Source organism: Armigeres subalbatus, chromosome 2 (assembly GCF_024139115.2).
Source record: "Armigeres subalbatus isolate Guangzhou_Male chromosome 2, GZ_Asu_2, whole genome shotgun sequence".
Taxonomy (NCBI): Eukaryota; Metazoa; Arthropoda; class Insecta; order Diptera; family Culicidae; genus Armigeres; species Armigeres subalbatus.
The window spans coordinates 6785855-6807659 of record NC_085140.1 but is presented as its reverse complement, the minus strand read 5'-3'; the positions used below and the strand labels follow the sequence as shown (position 1 = coordinate 6807659).

Below are 21805 nucleotides of genomic sequence, written 5' to 3'. Positions count from 1 at the left end.
CATTTTAATATCCTTTGTTAAATTGATTCTTTTCAAACTATGTAAAATAAGATTAATATTCTCATGGGTTGTGCACACACACACATTATGTGTTCCTGAATTGGAAAGAAGCTTACATTGCCTTGGCCGAAGGCTTGCAAATGAGGAAAACCTATTTTAATATTATCGTGAATTTCCTTGAAGCGTGTGTACGCTTCTTTCAAAAGTCGTCATCATTAATCGTTTTTGGATTGCTTGACGCTTTCCATCTTTTTTACTGATACATAATCTTTTTGACCAGGCATAGCTCGACTTACTTCATCATCTTCAAAATATTGAACTACTATTTCTTTTGTCTCATCTGTTAATGCAGTACTAGACCTAGTATTTTTGGTTGAAAGACAGTTATTCTTCAATTGTTTTGCCTCTTTTACTGTATTTCTATTGTTTTTGAACTCATCAATGGCATCCTGAATAGACCACGAACTTGGCAGCATCGACAAAATCAATAATTTTTCTTTCCTTGTCGTGGCTGCATTCGAGAACCTTTCCTTCATATTTATAATTACCTCATCGTAGTCTGTATTTTCCACATCATCAGGTCCTAATTTGAAGAGGTTTCTTCGTACAGCTTCGTTTATTTCACGGTATTTTTTCTCCGGGTAATAAACGTAGTCCATCTTACTCCATTTAATCGGAGTCACTTTTATCCCAGCTATGCCCTCGTTAAAGCGTTCGATGTTGGCCTTTTGGATACCCTCATCTTCCGATTGATTTGTTGAAACAGATTTCGCTGATAGTACGGTGGCAAGGCTCTCAGCATAATACTTCTGGTAATTCCTCAGTTGTTGTCGATACATCTGGCAATTCCTCAGTTGCTGTCGTTTTCGAACTTCCTGCGCTCTGCTCAACCGATGATATACAGATTGCTCTTTTGTCAACGTTTAGACGGCAGGACGTGCAAATGCGTAAATTTGTATTCAATGTGGACATTGGAGCATAACCAGTCGCTTTCAGTTTATCTATGGTGCTTTCGGTGAGATTTCGTAACTCTTTTGAACACTTTTTTCCATCAAACGGCCTACAACAGTTGAGAAAGCGGCTACTCATGTTGTTCGTAATATTTCAATAAACAAAATCACTTTTCAGTTTTTCTGACTACTTTGGTGTCATTTGCTTGACTGAATAAAAAAATACCATAGGATATTTAATAACCTTAGTGGTAGTAATTTTTTTGCTTTTTCGTGCATTTGTTGTTGCATTTGTTGTTGTTGAAGATACCCGTTTCCTCCCGATCATAAAGTCTATTCTCTAAGAGGTATATTTTTTGCAGGTAAACTATAGACGTATACGTGTATATAAATCTTTGATTTTGCAGCTTTTGTCTTAAAAATAACATTTCTGATATGTTTCTATCAACGTTATTATCAACAGGTTTCAACACTATTAAAAGAATTTTTCGCCAGTCACGTGCAATGAAAATTATGACACTATCAATACTTTTGATCACAACACTGGATCGTGTCTAAGTTTCTTATAGATGCTATGAATAATTAAATCAAAATATCATGAAAACAACTTGTTTAAATCACGTCCCTTAACAATAAAATCTGCATCAAACTGCAATTCTCGAAATAACTTACACAGAAAAAAATTTTTTTTTTACTAAATGTGAAAATTGTGAAATGTTTGAAATGTCATAACTTTTTTGTTTATTAGTTTACCATCACCAAATTTTTATGGTAGATAGCTAATATAATGGACCGTTTTCCCTAAAAAATTACGTTCGAAAAAGATAGGGTTTTGAGATATTTGAGTTTTGTGACAAAATGATATTTTTAAAGGCAAAAAAATTTTTTTACTGTGCACATTTTCTTAAGAATCACCATTTAGTTGTCTAACTTTGCTGAAAAAATCATAACAATCGAACATTCCGTTTTTGCTGTGCAGCTTCTTGAATATTTTTGAACCATTTTCACATACACCCTTTTGAAAAGTTAGTCATTTGCTTGACTGAAGAAAAAAATTACTATAAGATCTTTAACAACCTTAGTAGTAGTAATTTTTTTGCTTTTTCGTGAGCATTGTCATGGTATGTACCTATCATGCATTTGTTGTTGTTGAAGATACCCGTTTCCTCCCGATCATAAAGTCTATTCTCTAAGAGGTATATTTTTTGCAGGTAAACTATAGACGTACACGTGTATATAAATCTTTGATTTTGCAGCTTTTGTCTTAAAATAACATTTCTGATATGTTTCTATCAACGTTATTATCAACAGGGTTCAACACTATTAAAAGAATTTTTCGCCAGTCACGTGCAATGAAAAATATGACACTATCAATACTTTTGATCACAACACTGGATCGTGTCTAAGTTTCTTATAGATGCTATGAATAATTAAATCAAAATATCTTGAAAACAACTTGTTTAAATCACGTCCCTTAACAATAAAATCTGCATCAAACTGCAATTCACGAAATAACTTACACAGAAAAAAATTTTTTTTAATTAATTATTTTAGAGCGTCTTAGGGGAAATGCTACAAGGTTAAAATACTATTATTCTTCAATTTACTCCCACAACTAACTTTTTCATGTACCAACAAGCAGATACGTATTTCGTTTCCTACTTGGAAACTTCTTCAGTGTTTGTTATCGACTGAAGAAAACATTGCTCGTTAACTTTAAATATGGTGTGTAGGTAGAACTGTAGGTAAAATTAGGGCACGTCGCTTGGACCGATTCGTCGTCGTCCCGTGGGTAGTAATCTAAACAGCCAGGTATATCCGTTTCCTTGATCTTTGTTAAGTAAGTTTATTTGTTTTGTTTGTAAATTTCTAAGCTTTCCGCTACGTCAAGTTTCCAAGGATTTTTGTATTTGTTTGAGAAGTGATATGTTGTCTTTGGTTAATTGATGATCTTCGTTAAATATATGTTCGGCTACTTTAGATTTGAAATGATAATGTATACCCTTTTCAGTGTCTTTGTTTGCTTTAGTTACTTCTGCCAAATGTTCTTTGAACCTCGTGTCTAGTGTTCGTTTTTGTCTGTCCTATGTAGATTTTGTCACAGTGTGGGCATGATATTTTATAAACTCAGATTTTCCTAATGCGTCAACAGGGTCTTTTGTGCTTCCAAGTAGTGTCTTCAGTTGGTTGTTCCTGCTACTGAAAACTAATTCGATACCAATTTTTCTAAATTTAGAGCGTAATGGGCTGGTTATATTATGGTCAAAATTAACGGATACTCGTCGCAATTTTTTTTTTTATTGGTGATAATGTAGTTAATGATTTTCTGTACTGGGTTTTTCTATGTTTGTCTATAATAGCTTGAATAGTTCTAGTTGAGTATCCGTTTAGTCTAGCTGTTTCAAAAATGTAATTTAATTCTTTCTGTTTCCCTGTGACGCTAAGTGGAAAAGTCTCGAGTCTATGTATCATGTGTTGGAATGCGGCTGCTTTGTGTTGGTGTGAATGGTTTGAAGTGTTGGGTATAACTCTTTGTGTGTGTGTGGGTTTTCTGTAAATTTCGAAATTCATTTTGGTTTGATTCTCTGACTATTAAAACATCAAAAAGGGCAATTTTCCGTCTTTCTCTTGTTCACAAGTGAACTTGATATCCCTATGTGCACTGTTAATGGCTTCTAGGATTGATGGAAGTGCGTCTTTCCTAATGATGCTGAAGATATCATCTACATATCTCCACCATCGCTCAGGAATGGCCCCTTTTTCCTTCAAATCCTTTTCAAGATTAGCCATGAACAGTTCACATAAGAAAGGGGACAGGGGATTACCCATTGGTGCTCCTTTCGTCTGCTTGTAGTATTCTCCTCTGAATGTAAAATAGTTCTCTTCTATGCAAAGTCTTGTTAATTTTAAATATGTGCGTACTTTTGTCTTCCAAGTTGCGTCTGATTTTTGTCTAAGTAACCAATCTTCCAACAAGACAATAGCTTCTTTTACGGGTACACTTGGGAACAGTGCAGCCACATCAAATGAAACCATTATCTCGTCTTCTTCGATATTTCCTGAGTTTTGCAATTTTCCAATAAACTGTTTTGTGTTTTGTACTTGTCTAGTGTCTGTTTGTGTATGTGTGTAGAGTGTTTGGAATTCTTTGACTAACCATTTTGCTATTTTGTGAGTTGGAGATCCTTCCGCAGATATTATTTGTCTGATTTCGTTTCCGGGTTTGTGAATTTTTGGTTGTCCTCTAATTCTAGGCAAAGTTGGGTTGGAAATTTTAAGTCGAGGCAAATTTTCAAATATGGGTTTACATTCTTTGATGGTTTTATCTACTTTTTTCACAATATCTGTCAAGGGATCTTTTCTTTGTTTTCTGTATGGACCATTATTAAGTTTTTTTATCATAAGGTTATCGTAATTAATTTTATCTAGTATGACAATTGCATTACCTTTGTCGGCTTTTGTATAGAAAAATGGTTTGTCTTTAAATTCCTTAATAATGTTAGTCTCGTGTATGTTGGGTGTGTGTTCTAGTGTCTTTAATGTGTCTTCTGTAAATATCCTAGCTGTGTTTTTCTGGTCAAGGGAAATTTGGCATGAGTCTATGGCCGTCTCTAAGTCTATAATTATTTGGTTTAAATCAGGCTTTGAGGTCAATGCGTAATTTAAACCATTTTGTAATACCTGTACTTGTTCTGATGAAAACTCCTGCGATGATCTGTTGACGACGAATCCTTCCAAGGGTTGCACTTTCACTTTATCACTTTTCACTATATCACTTTTCACTTTATCACTTCGGAATTTTAATAAATTTAGTTTTTTAGCATGTAACAATCTTTTGCGCTCAGACTCACATTTTCTGCTACTTTTACTTTAGTCAAAAAAGAAATTCTGCTGGATATTGTTTAGCTAATTTAAGGTGCAAATTATAACATTCTAAATTTTTGATATTCAATTTACTGTACAATGTTTGATGCTTTCTTTTTCGTGCTCTCGTTCTATTTTCTGAATAAGATGGGCATGGGTTGGTGATCTGACTTTAATTTTATGGCTGACAGGGGTAAGTTTTAGTTTTAGGCAATTTTTCAAAAGGAAATATCTTTATGTAATGAGGCAATGATTTTCTTGAGTGCGATGAACTTATTTGGCTCTGAGGGCTTGGTTGCCATTATAATAATTAATTATTTTAGAGCGTCTTAGGGGAAATGCTACAAGGTTAAAATACTATTATTCTTCCATTTACTTCCACTATTAACTTTTTTATGTATCAACAAGCAGATACGTATTTCGTTTCCTACTTGGAAACTTCTTCAGTGTTTGTTATCGACTGAAGAAAAACATTGCTCATTAACTTTAAATATGGTGTGTAGGTAGAACTGTAGGTAAAAATTAGGGCACGTCGCTTGGACCGATTCGTCGACTAAAGCAAACAAAGACACTGAAAAGGGTATACATTATCATTTCAAATCTAAAGTAGCCGAACATATATTTAACGAAGATCATCAATTAACCAAAGACAACATATCACTTCTCAAACAAATACAAAATCCTTGGAAACTTGACGTAGCGGAAAGCTTAGAAATTTACAAACAAAAACAAATAAACTTACTTAACAAAGATCAAGGAAACGGATATACCTGGCTGTTTAGATTACTACCCACGGGACGACGACGAATCGGTCCAAGCGACGTGCCCTAATTTTTACCTACAGTTCTACCTACACACCATATTTAAAGTTAATGAGCAATGTTTTGTTAGTCGATAACAAAACACTGAAGAAGTTTTAAAGTAGGAAACGAAATACGTATCTGCTTGTTGATACATAAAAAGTTAATAGTGGAAGTAAATGGAAGAATAATAGTATTTTAACCTTGTAGCATTTCCCTAAGACGCTCTAAAATAATTAATTATTATAATGGCAACCAAGCCCTCAGAGCCAAATAAGTTCATCGCACTCAAGAAAATCATTGCCTCATTACATAAAGATATTTCCTTTTTGAAAAATTGCCTAAAACTAAAACTTACCCCTGTCAGCCATAAAATTAAAGTCAGATCACCAACCCATGCCCATCTTATTCAGAAAATAGAACGAGAGCACGTAAAAGAAAGCATCAAAACATTGTACAGTAAATTGAATATCAAAAATTTAGAATGTTATAATTTGCACCTTAAATTAGCTAAACAATATCCAGCAGAATTCCCCTCTTTTTTGACTAAAGTAAAAGTAGCAGAAAAATGTGAGTCTGAGCGCAAAAGATTGTTACATGCTAAAAAACTAAATTTATTAAAATTCCGAAGTGATAAAGTGATATAGTGAAAAGTGATAAAGTGAAAGTGCACCCCTTGGAAGGATTCGTCGTCAACAGATCATCGCAGGAGTTTTCATCAGAACAAGTACAGGTATTACAAAATGGTTTAAATTACGCTTTGACCTCAAAGCCTGATTTAAACCAAATAATTATAGACTTAGAGACGGCCATAGACTCATGCCAAATTTCCCTTGACCAGAAAAACACAGCTAGGACATTTACAGAAGACACATTAAAGACACTAGAACACACACCCAACACACACGAGACTAACATTATTAAGGAATTAAAAGAAAAACCAGTTTTCTATACAAAAGCCGACAAAGGTAATGCAATTGTCATTCTAGATAAAATTAATTACGATAACCTTATGATAAAAAACTTAATAATGGTCCATACAGAAAAAAAAAGATCCTTTGGCAGTTATTGGGAAAAAAGTAGATAAAACCATCAAAGAATGTAAACCCATATTTGAAAATTTGCCTCGATTTAAAATCTCCAAACCAACTTTACCTAGAATTAAAGGACAACCAAAAATTCACAAACCAGAAAACGAAATCAGAGAAATAATATCTGCGGAAGGATCTCCAACTCACAAAATAGCAAAATGGTTAGTCAAAGAATTCCAAACACTCTACACACATACACAAACAGACACTAGACAAGTACAAAACACAAAACAGTTTATTGAAAAATTGCAAAACTCAGGAAATATCAGAAGAAGACGAGATAATGGTTTCATTTGATGTGGCTGCACTGTTCCCAAGTGTACCCGTAAAAAGAAGCTATTGTCTTGTTGGAAGATTGGTTACTTAGACAAAAAACAGACGCAACTTGGAAGACAAAAGTACGCACATATTTAAAATTAACAAGACTTTGCATAGAAGAGAACTATTTTACATTCAGAGGAGAATACTACAAGCAGACGAAAGGAGCACCAATGGGTAATCCCTGTCCCTTTCTTATGTGAACTGTTCATGGCTAATCTTGAAAAGGATTTGAAGGAAAAGGGGCCATTCCTGAGCGATGGTGGAGATATGTAGATGATATCTTCAGCATCATTAGGAAAGACGTACTTCCATCAATCCTAGAAGCCATTAACAGTGCACATAGGGATATCAAGTTCACTTGTGAACAAGAGAAAGACGGAAAATTGCCCTTTTGGATGTTTTAATAGTTAGAGAATCAAACCAAATGAATTTCGAAATTTACAGAAAACCCACACACACACAAAGAGTTATACCCAACACTTCAAACCATTCACACCAACACAAAGCAGCCGCATTCCAACACATGATACATAGACTCGAGACTTTTCCACTTAGCGTCACAGGAAACAGAAAGAATTAAATTACATTTTTGAAACAGCTAGACTAAACGGATACTCAACTAGAACTATTCAAGCTATTATAGACAAACATAGAAAAACCCAGTACAGAAAATCATTAACTACATTATCACCAATAACAAATGAATTGCGACGAGTATCCGTTAATTTTGACCATAATATAACCAGACCATTACGCTCAAAATTTAGAAAAATTGGTATCGAATTAGTTTTCAGTAGCAGGAACAACCAACTGAAGACACTACTTGGAAGCACAAAAGACCCCGTTGACGCATTAGGAAAATCTGGAGTTTATAAAATATCATGCCCACACTGTGACAAAATCTACATAGGACAGACAAAACGAACACTAGACACGAGGTTCAAAGAACATTTGGCAGAAGTAACTAAAAGCAAACAAAGACACTGAAAAGGTATACATTATCATTTCAAATCTAAAGTAGCCGAACATATATTTAACGAAGATCATCAATTAACCAAAGACAACATATCACTTCTCAAACAAATACAAAATCCTTGGAAACTTGACGTAGCGGAAAGCTTAGAAATTTACAAACAAAAACAAATAAACTTACTTAACAAAGATCAAGGAAACGGATATACCTGGCTGTTTAGATTACTACCCACGGGACGACGACGAATCGGTCCAAGCGACGTGCCCTAATTTTTACCTACAGTTCTACCTACACACCATATTTAAAGTTAATGAGCAATGTTTTTCTTCAGTCGATAACAAACACTGAAGAAGTTTCCAAGTAGGAAACGAAATACGTATCTGCTTGTTGATACATAAAAAAGTTAATAGTGGAAGTAAATGGAAGAATAATAGTATTTTAAATTTTTTTTTACTAAATGTGAAAATTGTGAAATGTTTGAAATGTCATAACTTTTTTGTTTATTAGTTTACCATCACCAAATTTTATGGTAGATAGCTAATATAATGGACCGTTTTCCTAAAAAATTACGTTCGAAAAAAGATAGGGTTTTGAGATATTTGAGTTTTTGTGACAAAATGATATTTTTAAAGGCAAAAAAATTTTTTTTACTGTGCACATTTTCTTAAGAATCACCATTTAGTTGTCTAACTTTGCTGAAAAAATCATAACAATCGAACATTCCGTTTTTGCTGTGCAGCTTTTTAAATATTTTTGAACCATTTTCACATACACCCTTTTGAAAAGTTAGTCGTGACTCAATATGAAGATTTGATATCGAAAAATGACGATTTAGATGAAATTGAAAAACTGTGCAGAGTTTCAAATATTTTCGAAATGGTCGCTCAGGATCGACTGACATGCCCCCGTGGAATGCCTCAATTACGAAGTCGTGCAGTATCTTGGAGTTATCTCTGCGGTACATACTCCTACGTATTTAGCCTGGCAGTAAAGGAAAAATTACGGAATTTAGAAACCGTCATTTTTTAGGATGCTTTCAAGTATTGGCTGCGCAAATATGAGATTAGATTGGATTAGATATCATGTCAGCTTGAAAATTTGTCGTGAACCAATTTATGAAGCAACCAATTGGCATAAATATCAATTCGATGTGTGAAATTCATCCGCAACACAAATAGCACGAGCATTCACAGCCAGAATCCATTATGTGGCAGCCAAATTTTCAAAAATATCAAAGTAGCTTTTTTTCTGGAGGTATATTTTTTTCTTAGGCAACTAGGCGCTTAATTTTTCATTGCGACTAAAAATAAGTGGAGGAGTTACTTTTTTTATGAGCAATCATACATTTGACATAAAATATAACAAATAATAAGTTTTCCTTGCAATTTCCCATTATTCCGACCACCAAAACCAATCATTCAGATAATGTATAACTCAATTGATAGAATAGAGTCTTTCAATTGAAGAGAGGATTGATCAATTAAGGCGGCATGGAAAACAAAAGGGACAAAAAATTGGTGACTAGATTTACTATTTAGACAGATTTGAATTCTATGAAAAATTAGTTCTACATTCCCTGGCAAATTCGCTTGAATGTCTAAGAAAATATTTTTCGAATCTGCAGGGAACCGAAGATATACCAATGTTTTACCAAAATATTTAATAAATAGTATTGAACATGAGAGGAAATATCTCAAAAGCGCTTTACACTACTACATCGACAATTCACTACTATTGTCGACAGTGTGAATAAAGATTAAAGTGAGTTTATATTATCTAGCTTTAGCAGTATAAAGGAAAAAGACGAAATGATAGGCTGGGCAAAAATAGACCTGAATATATGATAATAACTCTTACACTTTGACTCAATCATTCGCCAATAAGCACAGAAAATTTGTCATGGCTCCTATAGTCCGATTCTGCAAATAAATGGAACAAATGAAAACAAAAGGTCTGAGTACACTCGACATACGATCCAAAATTAAATCCACCATGTCAGTTGTGTTAGAATAAACGCATTCGTGATAATGGCTGTGGTTATTAATATTCCAAAAGTTATATGAATAGAATAAAACAAACGGAGAAACCCACATGAGCGACGTGACACATCCACCAATAAAGCAAACACCAAACCTCATAAAAAAACGAGAAAAATCAACTGGAATAACTACTTTTTTTCTCACCCGAAGGCCGCCGGATGTTATCGCTAGGCGCTTCCGGAATAAATGCCGCCACTGCAATCGCACATATCACCATCAGTGCACCGAACACGAACGGTGGGCCCGGCATCAGCTGCGAGTACTCGTCCTCGATTATATGATGGCTGCCGCCCAGCCCGTGCAGCGTTTCGTTTCGCACGAATTTGCTCCCATCCAAGCTGCCCAGGGCACTGCCCCCGATGGCACTTCCCGCCGCCGAATGGCCATTCAAACTGGCGGCCACCCCGTTGTGGTCGTCGTTCAGATCCACGTGAAACACGTAGAAGATGACACCGAACATGGCCGGGCCCAGCCCGTTACATAGGCCGCGCATTCCCGTCACCATACCCTGAACAACACCTAAAAAATGATGTTTATGTTAGTTAGACATTCCAAGGATGGGACAGAGACAAAAATGTTGAAACGTACCTTGTTGGTCAGGGTTTGAGTGTATCGACACAAATGCGCTGATGGCTGGATAAGTAATTGACGCGAGAGACGCTAGGATTCCGGCAGCCCACATCATCCTGCAGAAGAGAATGTGGAGATTAGCGACAAAGAATATTAAGATCAAACGTCATACTTACCAGGTTTGACTGCCGAAACCGTACCACAGCAGTTGTAGCATTTCAAATAATAATCCTATTATTATAGTACGCTTAGCACCAAGTACCCTGCAAGAGTGACACAAAGATAATCGAAGTTCTGAAGCAGAGAGAAATTCACGACTACTTACTTCATTAAATCACCTAAAACAACCTGCGCTAGTATGCTTAGTATTCCGACTACGGCAATGAAGATAGACACGTCCACCGAACTGAAGTGCATTTTCAGCTTCAGATAAACAAAAATACACGAATATTGTCCGGCCTCTGGCAAGTAGGACAGTAATACTGTAACGCACTGCATCAGAATGGTTTGGTCCAAGCCAACCTTTCGTAATGCCTGTTTCGGTGGCGAATCGATGAATTATTAACATGAGTAATAGACACACAAATACAAGAGCAACTTACAGCGAAGGGGTCAGCCTGTTCCCAACTAATTGGCGCTCCCCAAGAACTGGGCCGAACTTTCTCCGGTAAACTTTCTGGCACTGCCACTAGGATAAAAAATACATCTAAGACTGCGATCGCTGTCGCTAAAGCTACGATAAGAGGTTCTGAATATTTGTCATTCAGATAGGCGCCTAGAGCTGGTGAAATGACCTACGATACAGGAAATGAAGAAATCGTCACAACTTGATTTTCCGGCGGATAGGGACAATACTTACCAAACTAGCAGCAAATGTGGCTGACACCAGACCATAGGCCCGGGATCGATCCTCCACGGTTGTTACGTCGGCTACGTAAGCGAACACCACCGAAAAGGTAACAGCGAATACTCCGCTGATTGAGATCATTGCGAAAAACCACCTTAAACGGAATTCACAGATTATCATCTTTATTAACCATGCCGAACATTTCCGTCACGACTTACCATGAGTTGATTGACATCAGCGGTATGGGGGCGCAGGTGAAGAACACTGTTATCAGCAGGAAAAACTTTCGGCCCCACACATCGGACAGTGCACCGATGAGCGGGGCGCTTAGAAACGACAAAATCCCCTTGATGCCCATCACTAGACCGTTCATCAGGAATGTGTGATCGGGGAAGGTCTGATTCAGTACCTGCGGACATTTCGGATCGACAGGAAGGAAAAACAGAATGGAAAGAAGGATTACATCGATTATCGTTGCATATGTTCTGTACATGTCAAGTACACGCCTTCGTTCGTCATTGCACGAATAGAAGAGAAGAACTATAAAGCATTGCACAAACATGGGTGTCTATTTGTGAACGTCTGAGAACTTTTAGTCGATTAAGCAATAGCTTACCGGATAATTCCACCACTAGGTTAGGAAGGAACGAACGCGCGTGTACTGTGCGTTTATTTCAATGGAATACTTACATTTATCACGGGCATCGTTAGCAGACCCCACGCGAAAAATTCCAAAAATATTACAACTAAGGCATGGTACACGCTGGGCTCACCGATACCGGAACTCTGCGAAAAGAAAGAAATAAGATTGGAGAACAATTAGAATTTCTATCACATGCTAATTTGATCGCAATCCGAAGAGCATCGTCCGCAAAAATTTAAGCTGAAAATCTGTAAGGGTAATATGTACGCTAAAAGCTTTTCACTAAGCTGCGAGGTCATTGAATCTATTATTTGTTATGATTGATTAGGAAATTAATCGCAAATGGAAAAGCTTTATGTATGTACTCGCCATTACTACTGACAGAGAATATAGGTTAACAGAGTTTAGTATTTCTTGGTTCCTGTTAATATGATTTGGATTTACGGATGCAAATTTGCAAATTATGCAGATTTGTTCCAATGCAGATTTGTGGGTATAAAAATAGTACATGTTTTCATTAGGTTTTTGAAATGCTATTTTCTTTTAATTGAATAGCTTTTCGACAGATATTAACTAACAGCTCATTGCGTTCAATCAAAATCAAAAATCAAAATCAATTCAATCAAAATGCTTCAAATCTTTGAAAACATTGAAAAGCAAAACCGTACAACAATTTAAAAAATCAGTCCATACACTGGAAAACCATAAATAAAGCGTCCAGTTTTACGCCGCAAGCTTGTCCATATACTCCGACAAGAAAATACTCATTAGTCCCCGAAGTGCAGAAAAAGTTCAAATCCTGACCTAAAAAAAGTCAAACCCGAAGCAAACAGGCACACGTTCAATTAGTGTAATTGGTTTTTCGTCGTCATCGGTTGTTGGTTGCCTGGAAGCCTGCAGAGCCCGAATGATTTACACCACGGTAGACCCAATGACCTCGCACGGTGAAAGCCTTTTATGGATGCTCTTTGAAGTGAGAATATACCGGCCCCGAAGCAATAACCCGCTCGACGGGATATGATTAATTAATTTTCCTGCTGCAGTAAATGAATATGAAAAACCAGATTTTCTCCAGCACGATTGAATATTTGATTGATATTAACCTTGCAATGATTGAAGATCACCCGTAGGAAGTAGATGAGATTTTGTTTCTGTTTTAGCTGCACCACGGTCACTGTTGGCAGTCCACTACAATTGCTTAGATTCGAAGGCGTCGTTGTTATTTTAGTGTGCGGCGGCGCCCCACCAGTGCCGCCATTCTGCACCTGATTAACACTATCTTCGTTGCTATCACTAACAGGGTTATCAACAATATTAACACTAGTGTCCTGGGCAGCCGGAACATCCGGAACGTTCAGTTGCGACTTGTTGGACGCCACTGTAGCTGTCGTCGCAGCAGAATTGGTCGACGTCAGCATCGAATCGTCTTCGTCTTCGTCCTCCTCAGCACCGGTATCGATTTCGATGTCACAACAATCGGACGAGTCCGACTGATGGCGCCGGCTTTGCTGCTGCAGTTGCACCGTTCTCCGGTGTACCAGCGCTCCAGTTTCCAAATCATCTTCGAAGCCACTTCCGCTTCTCCGTCTTGCACTTATCATAGGCGAGGTTTCCTCTGGAATATCACAACAACTACTGCTACGACTATTGTTTATGCTAAGATAATTACTAATTTCATCCGAATCGACACAATTGTCGAGTCGCTGCACGGAACCGCTGCAACTTTCGATGACACCGTTCGGTAACGAAGATGCTGTCACGAGCTTCCGGTTGCAGGTTAGGGCCTGATTATTGTACGACGGCGATGACCGCCGTCGGCTGATGCTTCCGGCGTCGATTTCCAATCCAAGTTTGCCTTCGGCAACACGTTCTATACTATCCATTACTAAACGTTCGTTATTGGTAACAATGTTGATTCTATCACAGATCTCTTCATCACATTCGCTTCGGTTCCTCTGGGTTACCGATCCTGTTGAACAGACATGCAATTATGGAAAGATTAAGTCGGACAGAAATTCATTGAACAGTTCCAGCATTCCTTTGTTATTCGCTTCAGGTTCAGGTCACAGTTCAGAAGTCTTGTCAACAGTGCTATATTAATTTAACTATTTCAGAAACATGCTGCTGATTTTTGGTTTCTCTTCAGAAGCTATGGTCACTGAAAGTTGTTCGTTATTTAAAGGAGTTTGAGGACATCTGATTAAATACCGATATTAGAACATCTGATCCAACTTACATTCTTCGTTTAGGCTACAAAGTATATTATTGATGTTAAATTATGTTCTGATTCCTGTTCTCAAGAAATGCCTTGCACTAAAATTGTAGAATCAACAAATTGAATTAAAAATGTCTTCAAATCAATTAGCTTTTAACTATGCTGTAATAATAAATCAACACCGAAAATGAATATCTTGATCGTCCGTTTTAAATTAGGTCATGCAACATCATATGGTTAGCACCTGTACTATCGAGACAAAGAAATACAATCAATATGAAGTGCGAAAAACAATCATTCCGAATAGGACACAGCGGAAGTTGCAAGTGGGTTTAAAATGAAGTTATTCGCCGTTTTTTCATTAGAAATCGGGTGCCGATGTTCAAAATAGGTCACGTCCTTGGGATATATTTTCTAACTCCGGTACAAATTTACTATTGCTCTATTGAATTTATCTTAGAATGTGAGTTTACGAACATCATCAGCATCATTTCAGCAGTGTTGGTAAAATCTCAAATTCTCAAAACTCATGAGCGATGCAAATCAAGCACGAGCCATCGCTCATGATTCGCCTCGAGAACAGTTTTGACTTGACATGAGCGAAAGAAACGACGCGATTCTGCCCGAAAAACTCAAGCGCGATGCTCTCCCTTGTAATTAGTTGGTAAGTATCCCTTGGATTTGGATTGGATTTGGATTGGATTTGGATTGGATTTGGATTGGATTTTGATTGGATTTGGATTGGATTTGGATTGGATTTGGATTGGTTTGGATTGGTTTGGTTGGTTTGGATTGGTTTGGATTGGTTTGGATTGGTTTGGATTGGTTTGGATTGGTTTGGATTGGTTTGGATTGGTTTGGATTGGTTTGGATTGGTTTGGATTGGTTTGGATTGGTTTGGATTGGTTTGGTTGGTTTGGATTGGTTTGGATTGGTTTGGATTGGTTTGGATTGGTTTGGATTGGTTTGGATTGGTTTGGTTGGATTTGGTTGGTTTGGATTGGTTTGGATTGGTTTGGATTGGTTTGGATTGGTTTGGTTGGTTTGGATTGGTTTGGATTGGTTTGGATTGGTTTGGATTGGTTTGGATTGGATTTGGATTGGTTTGGATTGGTTTGGATTGGTTTGGATTGGTTTGGATTGGTTTGGATTGGTTTGGATTGGATTTGGATTGGTTTGGATTGGATTTGGATTGGATTTGGATTGGATTTGGATTGGTTTGGATTGGATTTGGATTGGATTTGGATTGGTTTGGGTTTGGATTGGATTTGGATTGGATTTGGATTGGATTTGGATTGGATTTGGATTGGATTTGGATTGGATTTGGATTGGATTTGGATTGGATTTGGATTGGATTTGGATTGGATTTGGATTGGATTTGGATTGGATTTGGATTGGATTTGCATTTGGATTGAATTTGGAATAAATTTCGATTGGATGTGGATTGGATTGATTGTGATTGTTTTGGACTCCATTTTATTTGCAAAAATCTCTGCAATTTTTAATTCTATTTCTGAGTGTTTTCTCTGCCCAGCATTCATAAATCCGTATTCATAAACGTAAAATTGGTTGTTCTTCAGTCACCAATTAACGCCGTATATCTATATCTAATTCCAAATCAATTTGGAATCAAAATTAGCGACCCACCTTAGATCAATCTACGACCCCCCTTGGGGTCTCGACCCACAGTTTGGGAACCCATGCGCAAGTGATTATCGACTCACAGAGTTCCGGTCAATCGCAGTGATCACGCCGGTTATCAAGCACTGCTACAAGTAACTGAGCCTACAAATGACGACGTGACGAAGACCTGCAATTTAGGGATCAAGAAATCGACGGGGCAGCTGGTCTCATCGTCGTGAAGTTGCTCTCGTTATGTCTCGATAGTAAAACCAGAAAACAATAAAAAAAACAATGGATTATGATGAGCTTTCTGACTTGGACAACAGCATGATATTCCTCAGGAGTTATTGTCAGGTTCCAGAGAGATGTAAAGTAAATCTATAGTAACGAAGAACAGCTCAACGTTGAGAACATCTCATCCAGCAATGCCAAATCTATCGGAGAATTCGTGTGATATATGCACACATACAGGCCACCATAACAACCACTAGTCTCCTTCTTTCTTGAATATGAGCATTGATAATCATGTTACGGAAGTGTAACAGGTGGGTCTACGTTTCAATTGTCTTTGTAAGGGTCAGGAAATAAGGAGTTGCTCGTCTGATAAGGGATAACACATTGATGCATTTCGAGCAAATACCTCATTCCGAACCGAATCAGCTTGAGTGGATCATTCTAACCATTCGAGCAGAAGACAATATCAGCAGTGCTCCCAGATAATCTTGTAGCATATTCTAGTGTTCAATGTCGAGCAAAACAAGTGCTTTTGAAATAATAATAAAAATAATGAATACCGTGCTCTTCTGGATTCAGAATCTCAAGCCAACTTGATCTCTGAATCTGCCGGAAAGTAAGTATCGCTTCCGAAATATCCTGCTAACATTACTGTTGTAGGATCGAACTTTATGTGATAACGAAGCTGTCCCACGACTACCATGGACTTGAGCGTACTATGGGCTGCATGGCGACAGCGAGAGTCACGGGGAAGATTCCATCCGTTGGAGTCAATATCTGGAATTGAATGGAAATTTCCTCCTGGTATGGTGTTGGCCAATCCAAGTTTCAACGAATCGTAGAATTGTGGCTCTCCTGATTGGTGTGGATCCATTTTTGAAAATTCTAAACCAAGCCCAGTTGAAGATTTCCGAAGATTTTCCTTCTCTGTACGAGACTGAAGACAAATCCGTATTATGCGTGACTAATGAGAACTCGCTGATAAAAAGCATGAAGGAAAATTCATAGTTAAACAGCAATTTCGTGAATCTCTCACACAACTAGGGGATTTTCGATCACTTGAAATTAGGAGATTCCTGGCGAATGAGAAACGTCTATGTAACGACCCTGCAATGAAGAATATTTAACAGGATTCCCCCAAAAAGTATCAAGACTTGGCTCATTGTCATGCATTTCATGAAGAAGACCGGCGTGAATTCCGATCGGCGTGAAAATTTGTATGTAGAGGTAGTTGGGGCCGGAAACGGTTCTTATGGTGGTTAAAGACTCCTCCTCCATCTGGAAAGGGGAGTTTCCATACGAAAGAAATGCATATTCCTACACTCGAAAATTGATCAAGCGAATTGAATCAAATTTGACATGTGGAGAAAGTCATCCACTAGTCAGTCAAGTACGAGACACTAAAAACGGCCTCACAGTTGAGGTCGAAATACGTATCTGTAAAGATAACAAAACGTAGTGTAATTAAATGGAAAGTACTAAACTCGTCTTAGACGGTTGAAGTGTTATCTTTTTTCACATTGTAGTAGTCGGTGCTCTTTAACACTAGTTTCGTAAATATTACGTCAATTGAGCTTAACTTATGTTGTTTTGTTTTTATCGCAATAGGAACAAACTACCGCAATAGTAGTACACAGTTGCTTATCGTTGCGATATTTTCTAAAGGTCAATCCTATTATTGCGGTATTGCCTGTATTTCTTATGGAGAGCGATACCACAACAATTGGAACCTTAGCACTACCGGCAATGTTAATTTTGCTTGTTAGGCAATGTTAATTTTGAATGGAATTTCGTCAAACAAAAGGTCTTCTTGTGGTTAATTCGAATAGTTTTAGCGGATCTACAATTGTTTTCGATGCTATTATATCCAGAATGGACTATTTTAAAATTACCGCAACATTAGAGCATACCACAACGATTGGACGTTTTACCCTACTAGAAGAAATCATTGCGATTGCGTATTTCAATTTATACAGGTAAAATTTCCCGATAAAACCCAAAACAATTTCTCAGGGAAACCTCGATTTACCTCAGCCGCCGCTACCGTAATGTAGCGTAATATTAATATCGAATGTTCCGTTATCCCCGACGATTTTCGGAAATCGTACACCTCTTTTACACAATCTGCACAATCTCGAACCGATTGGAAATCTGGCAGATGTTTAAGAAATCTGTAAATACTATTGAACGTGGAATATTATTCTAGTCAGTGTTCAGTGTTCGTGTAATAATCGCAACTAATTTTTATTCAACCAAATATTGAACAACTGATCTTTACAATAATTTGATGATTTATTGTCGCTGTACATTTGGGCTTGAAATGGCATGAATAACAGTATTTTTTTACATAATTTTGTAACTTTGATAATGTACAATTTCTTTGTATTAGATAACTTTATTTCAAGTACAAAATCATAAGAAAATTATTTTGAGCTTTTTAGTGGAATGTTTTCACCTGTCATAAGACGAGTTTATACAATCCCATTGAATTCCACCACTTAATTGTATCTTGACAGATACGTATTTCGACCTCAACAGTTGACTGTTGAGGTCGAAATACGTATCTGTCAAGATACAATTAAGTGGTGGAATTCAATGGGATTGTATAAACTCGTCTTATGACAGGGGACAAAAATCATGTTTTTAATGCACCATGCCGAACGAGTTAATTTAAAAAGCACTTATCTCATTGTTTTGTCCGTCACTGTAATTTCACCGTCATTCCATTTATTCTCATTCTGATAATTCAGTAACCTTCCCAAAGTGCATCTACCTTCGCTTTGTTGCACTCCCGCTTCCTCTCTGGACGGTTGTCTTAGAAGATTGTGCTCCATCCCGTTGATGACTTGACTACTTTCGGTCAATTTCCTCCTCGTTTTCTCATCAGCCACGTGGCGAGTTTTCAAGGACACGACCGCAATACCGAAGTTCCAACACGTCGCGCTATCCCCCGGTTGATGTTTCGGTCACTGTCGTCGTCGTTGTTGTCGTTGTCGGTTGCACCAATTGCTGAATTGGATTCATTGAAGCGCACCCAACGACACAACGGCTAGTGGGAGCTTCAATACACGTTTCAGACGATGCAGTTTACTCTAGCTCTATGCTGGCAGGGTTAGGGCTAAATATAGAAAACAGTTTCTGCGATTCTCGATGGTTGAAAATGGCTCTGCTAAGTTGGTTGTTTGGTTGCCAACGTCCGGGTTGCTCAAATGAATGATACCACTTTCACTCCCTTCGGTCTCCGAACGTGGCCGTTCAATCCAGCTGTTCGCCGTAGTGGCTCCACAATACCAAGTATCGTCCGCAGGTTAGGGGCCGAGCGGAGCCGGTCATCAATCTGTATGCAAATATCATAGTCACTGCGAACGTCTCGTTATCTCCGAGCTGCTGCCTTTCGAGCTGTATTGTGACGAGCGACTGAATGGGACCTTAGCGTGTTACTCAATTACAGCGTGCGGGTAGCGTGGATGCTCTAAATTTATCCTCACGCGTCACACGCTCAATTGACTGGTGACTGGATCTATATTGAACGACTGCATTTAATTGAGATGCATTGTCGTTCGCCTCTTGGGAGATGCTGGATGGCCACGCGTATTGAGATTGCTGTTTTCTGCATAACTTCGACTGGTAGCGGATTATTTTAAAAAATGTCGTGTTACGCCTATTCTTGTGTAATTGATTTCAATTGATGTGTGACTCCCGGACTTATGGTATCAGGGGTGGAATGGATGGTTTCGATTTATTTGTGGAATTTTACGCTGTTGTGCTTCGAGGTTGTGGGTTGATGTTTGAGTGATTGTTTTTCAAGTATTCTCTGATTTAAAGTAAATAATTCAATTTTCTTTGCTTTTGTTTTCTCACTTTTCACTGCGGTTTCTCAGGCACTGTATATTGATTCTTGTAGTTGTGTAGGCAAAAAAAATCAAGTGTTCTGTTCCAAGCGCTACTTTTCTCTCTCATCACTGAAAAAAATCAAGCACTCGTTATTCGGTTATTAATTCCTAAATTAATTATTATAACATCAGTAATGCCAATATTGAGTAAGTATTAACTTCCAGTGAAGCCGGTTGACCCAGATTCAAATCATCATAAAGCAGTAAAATGGTGTACCCCCATGGGGATCATTAAACGCCTAATTCCGCCCAACATAAACCAGACAAAACGTCAACTCAAAGGCAAAAAGTCGTCCGTTGTAATTTTATCCACCATGAAGGCCATGAGAATGTTTTCCTCGCAAATAGCCCCACAATTCGCCCATTTTGGTAGATCGAAGTTGAGAAAAAGTCGCCTTGACCTGCTTTCACGGTAATCTAACCTTCCAGTGGATTCTCGAAAGGCGCGGATACAATTTCGCATCATCAATCTCGTTGATGAATGGGTGGAAAATTGCGCTTTTCGACGGCAAATCTGCTCCATCTGTCGCAGCTTTTAATACGTTAGGATATTTCGGAGAAATTATGGTGAGATTGTTTAATCCTACAGAGGCAGATATTTTAACAAGGTTAATCTATACTTTTCTTTGGGTCGCACCGTAATACGGGTGGATGACTTTAACGTCACGAGCAGGATGAGCGCCCAATTTATAATTGCTACTTCGCGGTTAGTCGATCGAAATTGCACAGATTGATTCTGGGAATGGCTTTCGCTAATTGAGAGTGTTAAGCAAAATATCAAATCGTTCAAGAAAAAATAATGGCAACTGCCGTGTGTGCATGTATCTATTTAACTGCAAAGAAATTCTACGTCGAATGCAATCTGTTTCGATCAAATCAATTGAAAGTAAGTCTAAGAGACAATGCATGAGTTGAGATCGAATAGAAGTTTTCTATTTGCATTAAAATTTGCGTACTGCATAAACTTTCGGAGGAATTTTTGGAGGAACTTACTAATTCCTGGATGATCTTTTGATGGAAATTCTGGAGAAAATTCCGAAGGACATTCTGAAAGAACTTGCGGAAGAATTTCTGGAGAACCTTCTGGAGAAAATTCTACAGGAATTTGGAACGATTCCCGGAGGAACTTCCGGAATAACTTCCGGAGAAACTTCCGGAAAAATTCCCGGAGGAACTTTCGGAATAATTCCCGAAGGAACTTCCGGAATAATTCCCGGAAGAACTTCCGGAGGAATGCCCGTAAAAAATTCCGGAGGAATTCCCGGAGGAACTCCCGGAGGAATTCCCGGAGGAACTCCCGGAGGAACTCCCGGAGGAATTCCCGGAGGAATTCCCGGAGGAACTCCCGGAGGAACTCCCGGAGGAACTTCCAGAGGTACTTCCGGAGGAATTCCCGGAGGAACTTCCGGAGGAATTCCGGAGGAACTTCCGGAGGAATTCCGGAGGAACTTCCGGAGGAATTCGGAGGAACTTCCGGAGGAATTCGGAGGAACTTCGGAGGAATTCCCGGAGGAACTTCCGGAGGAACTTCCGGAGGAATTCCGGAGGAACTTCGGAGGAATTCCGGAGGAACTTCCGGAGGAATTCCCGGAGAAATTCGGAGGAACTTCCGGAGGAATTCTCGGAGGAACTTCGGAGGAATTCGGAGGAATTCCCGGAGGAATTCCCGGAGGAACTTCCGGAGGAATTCCCGGAGGAACTTCCGGAGGAATTCCCGGAGGAACTTCCGGAGGAACTTCCGG

General features: G+C 38.2%; 2 protein-coding genes across 9 annotated transcripts in view; both read right to left on the bottom strand.

Moving 5' to 3' along the window:
* LOC134217603 (collagenase-like) overlaps window positions 1–21805 on the bottom strand; it is a 457454-nt gene that overhangs the window by 226078 nt on the left and 209571 nt on the right. The gene's annotated exons all lie outside the window — the stretch shown is intronic.
* The window catches only part of LOC134217601 (hippocampus abundant transcript 1 protein), a 125775-nt gene that overhangs the window by 16006 nt on the left and 87964 nt on the right, over window positions 1–21805 (bottom strand). For 2 of the 8 annotated variants that reach the window (XM_062696381.1, XM_062696380.1), the window contains exons 2-11: window positions 18944–20132; window positions 13202–14067; window positions 12146–12241; window positions 11674–11864; window positions 11468–11609; window positions 11211–11402; window positions 10934–11142; window positions 10785–10871; window positions 10627–10724; window positions 10171–10557 (exon numbers count right to left, since the gene is read on the bottom strand). In XM_062696381.1, the coding sequence (XP_062552365.1) occupies window positions 10171–10557; window positions 10627–10724; window positions 10785–10871; window positions 10934–11142; window positions 11211–11402; window positions 11468–11609; window positions 11674–11864; window positions 12146–12241; window positions 13202–14067; window positions 18944–19004 (2329 nt within the window). In that variant the 5' untranslated portion in view covers window positions 19005–20132. Of the gene's footprint in view, window positions 1–9850; window positions 9919–10170; window positions 10558–10626; window positions 10725–10784; window positions 10872–10933; window positions 11143–11210; window positions 11403–11467; window positions 11610–11673; window positions 11865–12145; window positions 12242–13201; window positions 14068–18943; window positions 20133–21805 lie in introns of all 8 variants that reach the window. The other 6 variants (XM_062696384.1, XM_062696383.1, XM_062696386.1 and 3 more) reach the window with 6 other exon arrangements.